The sequence below is a fragment of the Gymnoscopelus braueri genome (assembly GCF_963280865.1).
Source record: "Gymnoscopelus braueri genome assembly, chromosome: 23".
NCBI classification, from domain to species: Eukaryota; Metazoa; Chordata; class Actinopteri; order Myctophiformes; family Myctophidae; genus Gymnoscopelus; species Gymnoscopelus braueri.
The window spans coordinates 26,544,133-26,552,625 of record NC_137625.1 but is presented as its reverse complement, the minus strand read 5'-3'; the positions used below and the strand labels follow the sequence as shown (position 1 = coordinate 26,552,625).

The window sequence follows — 8,493 nt, the reverse complement described above, 5'->3', positions numbered from 1 at the left end:
TCTTTTTTGACCCGTTTTCAAGTTTAAATAGGTAAAAAGTACCCTTTACATTTCTTTATTGGAACGAGGCTTCATGATATCCTCAGAAATAGCCATTTTAACGCAACAAAATTATTTATCATCATTTTAATTAATTCTGATGGTCTCAAAAAAAAGTGACACTTGTGGTGTTAAGGTCCGAAATGACCCGGCAAAGAGGTGTGGCTCAATTCCCCCCCAAATTGTCAATATTCAATGTTTACATGTTTGAGAGTGAGAGAGACTTGTCCTCAATTAGCATTTGCTATCAGGAGTAAAATAAAGTTTGAGTTTATGAAAAATAAAAGACTTTTTACCTTCTATGGTATATGGGTCATTTCGGACCCTAACACCACTAGTGTCACTATTTTTAATAATTTTAACATTTTTTAAAGTTAAAAAACGAAAACAAGTATTTTTTTAATTCATTTTTTTGGAAGTGTGTTCTAATTATTATTCTTAATTATTCTATTCTAGCTAGATAACATCATTATGCATTGCCTTCATTATAGGAAATGTAATGAGTGAATTTTAACATTTTTACAATAGAAAACGAGATATTTTGAAAGATGAAACCCTAGCCCTAACCCAACCTAATATTTTAAGAAGTGTTTACAAGGATATGAATGCATTACAAGTCAGCTATGAGGTGGGAGAAAAAAGTGACCCGCTAACACCACAAGTGGATGCAGTTTTCTAACACAATGCAAGGGTTAAGTACTGTACTTAAGTACAATTTTGAGGTATTTGTACCTTACTTGAGTATTTCCAATTTCCAATACTTTTACTTCTACCCCACTACATCTGTGAGGCAAATATTGTACTTTTACTCCACTACAATTATTTGAAAACTTTAGTTACTTTTCAGATTCAGAATTATTACATTATAAAACATACATTAACCACTTTAGCCCTATTTTATACCTAGGCTATTTTCAAACATTTTAGTACTTTTACTTTTGGTACTTTAAGTACATTTTGATGCCAATACTTTTGCACTTTTACTCAAGTAAATTTGGAATTCTGGACTTTTACTTGTAACAGAGTATTTTTTAAATTGCAGTAATGGTACTTTTACTTAAGTAAATAATTTGAGTACTTTTCCCACCACTGGCCACCACTAAGTACTCTAAATAGTTTATAAGTAAACTGAACAGGATTCCGTTTTCCCCCATTACACTAATGATGATGACACGTAAAGTTTAAACCGGGAAACGTGAACCGAAGAAGAGGGGGAATTTTCCAATCAATATCTCGGCAAATTCCACTTGACATTCAGAGTTGCACAAGATTGAAATTCCAGGTCGTGCCCACAGGGGCTTGAATTCATTGCCTCCTAATCACGTGACGGGGGTGCATGCTCGTTCTCAACCAACCGTAGTTGGTTAATAGCCAACTAGCCAACTTAACTGTTTCCCCTGGCATTTATGGTAGCAATGTGATGGGGGGGGGGGGGGGGGGCATGTTGCTTCACTGTCATGATTCTTTGTTTATAAATAGCTCTAGTTTGGCTACTTGTACCATGATGTATTGAATAACTTTAAAATCCATTAAATCCGGGGAACGCATCTGTGTCATTTTAGATTTTTTAGCTATAACCATTATTTTTATACTTTGCGCTATGAGCTTGTAGATCTGCTATTTTTGAAAGATCTTGAACATTTGTGTTGAATACATATATTTTTTTTAAACAACATTTTTAACTAAAATCTTTGCTTCTGGGGGATCCCTGGAACAAAATATTTTGATGGGGATCGGCAGCCAAAAACATATAATTTTGGGGGTCCTTGACAAGAAAAGGTTTGAGCAATAGCAATATAGCAATAATAGTTTTTCAGAAAAATTAAGACGTTTGTTGAGACATTTGACAGTTACAAATGTTCGCTTTAAAAAATATACATATTTGCACAAATATTCACTATTTTTCAAAAATAGCAGATCTACAAGCTCATAGCGCGGCCCTCGGTGCCGTGCTATGAGCTTGTATATCTGCTATTTTTGAATAGTCAAATAGATCTAAAATGACACAGATGCGTTCCAGATTGAATGGGTTAATATAATTGCCCCATGTCACTGCTGAATGAATATATGGTCTCTGTCGGGTGGAAAGCTCATATGTCCGTGATTACCAAAAAACACAAAAAGTTGAAATATGGAGATAATAGTTTTCTGCCCCGACAGCAACGATATAAGGGGAAACAACTGAGCCGCTTCATTTTGTTCTGTGCACAACATGTCATTTTAATGTCTCGCAACATCGTCATACTCCTCATCCTGAGTTATGCAGCCGCAGCCGATGATGTTTGTTTCGTATCGCGTCTATTTTTGTTTTGTCATGCTAATATATGCATCATCACTGTCAAGTTGTTGTTAAGTTTGGATATCTTGTGCCTCTGTGTTGTTTCTAACCTGTGCGCGCGTGTGTGTGTGTGTGTGTGTGTGTGTGTGTGTGTGTGTGTGTTTTCTCCTGCGATGTGTTTATCTCTCCTCTCTGTGCGACTGCTTTTGTAGCCGGGCCAGGAGGTGAAAGAGGAGAGTTTGGTACGCCAGCCTGACTTCATCCCCATCCCAACCCCCTTCCTCCCCTCCCCCCTCCTCGCTCCCAAGTTTTCTTCCCTGATTCCTCCTCTCTGCTTTCTCCCGGGTTGCCTCAGCCAATCAATGCAGATCTCTCGGGGCGGAGATAGAAAAAAAAAAGGGGGAAATAATCAAAATGCTTTGATATGGGATCAATACATGAATCATTCATTGCACATGACTGCTGTTCTGCTATTAATAACAGTAGCTCAAATTCTCAAAGGCTAGCGTTACATTTGTCATTTAAACGCCTAACGTCCATCTCCCGACCACACTGGGATGCATTCATCGAATGGACTGATGAAATCTGATATCTTTTTTGCCTTATCGGATTTCCAAAAAACAAATATGTACCCAATCCAACACCAGTGTGTTTCTTTGATTTACCATCAAAGAAATAAGGAAAGAAAAAGTAATACATTTCTCTTTATGAGTGGTGTAACCCTAGCCAAAGGTTTTGAAAGTGAAAACATCTTTTGTCAGATGTTGGATCTCATAGTATTGATCCCTTAACAACTCACCTGTGGCTGCTGCTGTAAAGAGCATGAGCTCCATTTACACACTGCCATACGTCTGCTGGGTGTATTTGAAGCACTGTAAGGCCGGAGCACTATATCCTAAAACGAATTGCAGAATTCCAATAGGGCCTTCGTTAGTACAGTAAGCTTTAAGCTATGTGGTGATTTGGTTCTTCTAACCGATTACCTTATCTTATCTATTTTATACTTCATTGTACGATGGTGTCAATGCTGGTAAAATAGCCGATCTATAAACTCACAATGCATTGTATTGTGGCATCTTGTAGGCTTGTAGATCTGCTATTTAAAACAAATTCTATTTTGGAAAAAGTTATAAATCTTTGGATCATTTTCACCTAAAATGCCCTAAATGCGGACACCATGCTCCATGCTTGAAAGTGCTTTAAATCCACCCGACCGTATGCCCTCCAGAGGGTCACTGTGGTGTTTTAAACATGCTGTGAATCCTGTACTACTCATGTGGTCTCTGCTAAATAAACATTGTTGTGTCTCACTTGGTGATCTAGCCTATAGTGGATTCTTTCTCATTGTTACCATGCTCCTCTGTGTTCTTGCACACTTATCCACTGATCTTTAACCACGCCACAAACCATTTCTCTCCACTCACAGACGAGCCTATTATTCAGAGTGTAAACAAAATCAAGAGTTATCGACGCAAATGTGCTATTTCGGCAACATTGATGCAAAAAGCCATTATGAATGAATCTGTGTTAGCTCAGCGCATTTCCAATTATTCTTAACTGGGTCTTAAACGAGTCAGTCGGGCCATGCTGATTTCACCCTGAGCCGTGCCCTATCCATTTCGCGCACATGCTAAACTGCAGTGGGGGAAATTGCCTGCATATGATCCCAGCCATGACATTGGTATTTCTGTTTCCGTAAAGGCTCAGTGATGCGGTGATTTCTGTGTTTCTTTGTTTTTGTCTGTGCGGTTCGGGGCCGTTGTCATGGAGTCCTCCTGTCCAGATGCATTCTCTCCTGATCAGCTGGAATGGCTTGTCACTCATTTGTTCTAATCATGTACCTGCTAAGCTTCTGGATTCCCCCCCCCCCCATTCCGCCCCACCCCTCTGTCGCTGACTCACACACTCTTCCCTGGACAATCAAAAACCTGTGATCGAGATGAGCTGCTAAGCCTCGTTTTCCTAAGAAAAGGTCATTCACGCTTTTGTTTCCCCCTCTCTCTCCTCCTGAATCCCCCCTTTCTCTCTCTCTCTCTCTCTCTCCCTCCCCGTAGAGGACCATAACGTTAGGAGCTGGCGATCGGCAGGTCATCCAGACGCCCATCAACGCCTCCCTCCCTGTCAGTGGCAGCAGTGTGGCACAGCTCTTCAGACAGCTCGGTACGCCCAGTCACCACTCGGATTACTCCAGGCGCTGCTTTTATTTTAAATTCTAAGTCAAACAGTTACTTACTTACTTTACTTACTTACAAAGTCAAACATCATACAGTAGTACATGACCATTAAGTGTGTAGTACAACTAACTAACTATAGTAACTGAATACAAATCAGTGTCACGTCAGTGGTTAAAGGTAATATTTGTGTTGCTATGCATGCATCGTTGTTAACTCATTCAGTGCCACTGGACGTCTAAGACGTCCGTTAATATCATGAACGATATCATGATTTGAAAATATTCTGCTCCATTCACTCTAGGCCTGACCTCGACTAAGTCGACTAGTCGACTGGTTAGTCGCGGGGGGTCCGAGTCGACTAAGTGTCTCTTAGTCGACTCTAGTCGGAAAAAAAAAAAAAAAAAAAAAAAAAAATTTTAAGGGCCAAAAATGTTTTAAATTGTTTTTTGGCCAAGTCTACACCTGCAACCACACGTAACTTCCACTTTATTCTTCTTATTCCTCGTCTTTGTATTGGTATTGTTTGTGTTGGAGCGCCTCAGTGCGGCTGCAGAGTTCATGTGCAACCTCTTCCAGAGAGAGATAGAGACACTAGAAACTCTGCTGGAGACAAAACAAACTGTGTAGACTTGGCCCTTTGAAATAAAATGTATTTTGGCCCAAAAAAAAAAAAAAAAAAAAAAAAGGATTTATTTTTATTTTTTATTTTTTTATTAGTCGACTGCCAGTCGACTATTGGCAATTAGTCGCCAATTAGAGTCGACTAAACAAATCCTTAGTCGGGGACAGGCCTAATTCACACTTTGTTTAACTTCTTACTGAAAAAGGCTGTATCTCGGCTCCTAAACACTTTTTTTTTTACAATGAATTTTGGCTGTGGCACTCGGAGCCAAACTGCCATAAATAAGAATGAGTTAATAATAATATTTAATTACATTTATATACCGCTTCAAAGTGCTTCACAAATACATTATAATTAATGAAAATATATGTAACACATAGATGAATAAAATAAAATGAAATGAGTAGAAATGAAGTCAAATGAAAACAGAATACCATATGAATAAAATAAAATGAAATGAAAGCAGGAAACAAAACGAGGAATTTTACTTTACGTTACTATGAATGCAGTTTCATAAAACCTACATCTAGAACATAGAAATAGTCTCTGTCGGGTGGAAACCTCATATGTCCAAAACTGTTACTTTTCAGGATTCAAATTCAAAAAGTAGCAGATCGAGCTTGTGGACCTGCTACTTTTGATGCTTTTGTATGACGCTGTAGTATGATCAAGTAGGGCGTTAATTTACAAACAAACAAAAAAAAACACATACAATTTGATGATGTAGATCAGTGGTTCTCAAAGTGGGGTCCGGGGACCCCCAGGGGTCCTTGAGGGGGTTCCAGGGGAGTCTCCAGATAAATGATGGATAGTTAGGATTCGGAACCAGACGGATCCTTATGTGGTTGTAACTCTGAGAGTGTGCAAATGGAACCAAATGGACCCTTACGGGTCCATTTGGTTCCATTTGTACACTCTCAGAGTTATGGTGGTCCGTGGTCTAATGCAGGGGTTCTCAAAGTGGCCAATACAAATCTTGTATGGGGGGTGCTTGGCACAAAATCTTTTCAGATGGGGGTCCGCGGCCAAATACATATCAAATTTGGGGGTCCTTGACATGAAAAAGTTTGACGTAGATAAGAGGTTTGTGCCCGACAGCAACGAAATGTCCCTCTGTGTTTTTCCCCATGTGTTGTTCTGGTGGTTTGACCTTCTCCTCTGCTCTGCTGTCCCTCCAGGTATAGTCAACGTGCTGTACCTGTTCTGTGCTGCCCTGACGGAACACAAGATCCTCTTCCTGTCCAACAGCTACCAGCGGCTAACGGACGCCTGCCGGGGCCTGCTGGCCATCATGTTCCCCCTCCAATACTGGTGTGTGTGTGTGTGTGTGTGCGCGCGCATGGCATCAGTGTTGATTTTGTCGACTAAAACCATGACGAAAAATGCCGGTCGACTACCTTTTTTTCACTGACGAAAACGAAATAAAAACTAAGCTATGATGACTAAGACTAAATATATTGACTAGACTAAAATGTTTGTGAGGGACTAGTGGAGAAGAGATCCAGTAGAACTAAGACAAGTCATTTTATGTTTGGTTGCGCACGGGTGTTGCGCTCTGAAGATGGCAGATCTATAAGCCTCGAGCGAGTAGATGGGCTATTTTCAGTATGTAGCCAAGTGTAAAATCAGCCATTGCGACGCCATCAAATACCAAAATATAAAGTCGACTAGACAAAAACTAAAACATTTCAGATGACTAAAATATGACTAAAACTAAATGGAATTTTATTCAAAAGACTATGACTAAAACTAAATCAAAATTTGCTGTCAAAACACTGCATGGTGCGTGTGCTCATAAATGTATTTTGGTCATTTTTGGTGTATTTCAAAGCCGAACAGGTTTTCTGTCCACAGCTAAGGTGGATGTTAGTAATGATTCTTTTCAGAATAATTAGTTTTGTACAGTAATTTTAACCACTTTTCAGTAGCAGACCTACTACAGGCTCACAACATGTTGCCTGGCGACACATTGTGAGCTTGTAGATCTGCCATTTTTGCCACCATACGACAAAGTATAAAGTAGAGCTTACGTGGTTCAATTTGAAGTTGATTGTAAATGGGCTTTAACCACTTAAACTTAGTTGACTGGGGTACTTGGTCCCCTCCTTTATTTCCTCAACACCGAACATAGGCAATCTACATTCTCCCAACACATCGCGCAGAGATACGTTGTAGATTGCTTGTAGATTCTGCTATTTTTGCTATAATGTTCGCCCCCAGAATAGGTACGTTCATGTGGTTAATGTACAAGGAAGGAACCAAACTAATATCTCAGCAAACAGTGAGCTACAGTAAAGGTAAAGGGTAAAGCTTTAAATCCATAGAAGTTAATCTTCAGCTGCCTCGGTTGTATCTGCAATAACTGGTGATAGACTGACACTTCATCTTCCTGTTTGTGTGCTTCTCAGTTTCACCTACGTTCCTATCCTGCCGGGGAAACTCCTGGAGGTCCTGAGCACGCCCACTCCCTTCATCATCGGTGTCAACTCCTTCTTTCGCAATGAGACACAGGAACTGGTGGGTCCTCACCGCCGCATGGTGGAATAGCATTCAGTAACGTATAGCCGGCACTAACAACAGGTTCTGTCATAGACAGTGGTGTAAAGTAACTAAGTACATTTTTGAGGTACTTTTACTTTACTGGAGTATTTCCAAGTTTGAATACTTTTACTTTTACTCCAATACTTTGAGGAACATATTGTACTTTTACTTCACTACAATTATTTGAAAACTTTAGTTACTATTTACTTTGCAGATATAAATTATTACATTATAAAACATACATTAACTATTTCAGCCCTATTTTATACATAGGCTATTTGAAAATAGCCGATCTACAAGCTCACAACACGTCGCATCGCGACGCGTTGTGAGCTTGTAGATCTGCTATTTTCCAACATTTTAGTACTTTTACTTTTGGTACTTTAAGTACATTTCTGCTAGGTCCCAAGACACGATTTCCTATCATCGCAATTAAGCCTGATGAGGCTGTACTGAATGATCAGTGCACTGGACGTCTGGCCATGAGACAATGTTGTGTTGTGTTCTGTACAGTACTCACATGGTGGCGATCAATGTATGAGTGGCTACCAGGAGGGTCTGAGGTTATCGTCTCTGTGACCATTCCTGCCCAATGGCGCTTTGATTGTTTGGTGGCCAACGTCTTGTAATGAGCAGGTGTTGACAGAGACACAATTTGTCTGTCCCTCCGTCCTGCGCTGTCACGTCTGTTTGTCTTTCAGTGACTCTTTCAGTGACTGTAATCATCAGCACGTGACCTGTAAAGTGTACTTAATGGTGTGTGTGTGTGTGTGTGTGTGTGTGTGTGTGTGTGTGTGTGTGTGTGTGTGTGTGTGTGTGTGTGTGTGTGTGTGTGTGTG

The 8,493-nt window shown here is 40.0% G+C and overlaps 1 protein-coding gene across 7 annotated transcripts in view; it reads left to right on the top strand.

The window, feature by feature from the left end:
* Positions 1 to 8,493, top strand: part of sbf1 (SET binding factor 1) — an 86,354-nt gene that overhangs the window by 32,567 nt on the left and 45,294 nt on the right. For 5 of the 7 annotated variants that reach the window (XM_080421770.1, XM_080421769.1, XM_080421767.1 and 2 more), the window contains 4 exons: positions 2,530 to 2,559; positions 4,372 to 4,477; positions 6,292 to 6,424; positions 7,522 to 7,630. In XM_080421770.1, coding sequence (XP_080277896.1) covers positions 2,530 to 2,559; positions 4,372 to 4,477; positions 6,292 to 6,424; positions 7,522 to 7,630 — 378 coding nt within the window. The remainder of the gene's footprint in view (positions 1 to 2,529; positions 2,560 to 4,371; positions 4,478 to 6,291; positions 6,425 to 7,521; positions 7,631 to 8,493) is intronic. The other 2 variants (XM_080421772.1, XM_080421771.1) reach the window with 1 other exon arrangement.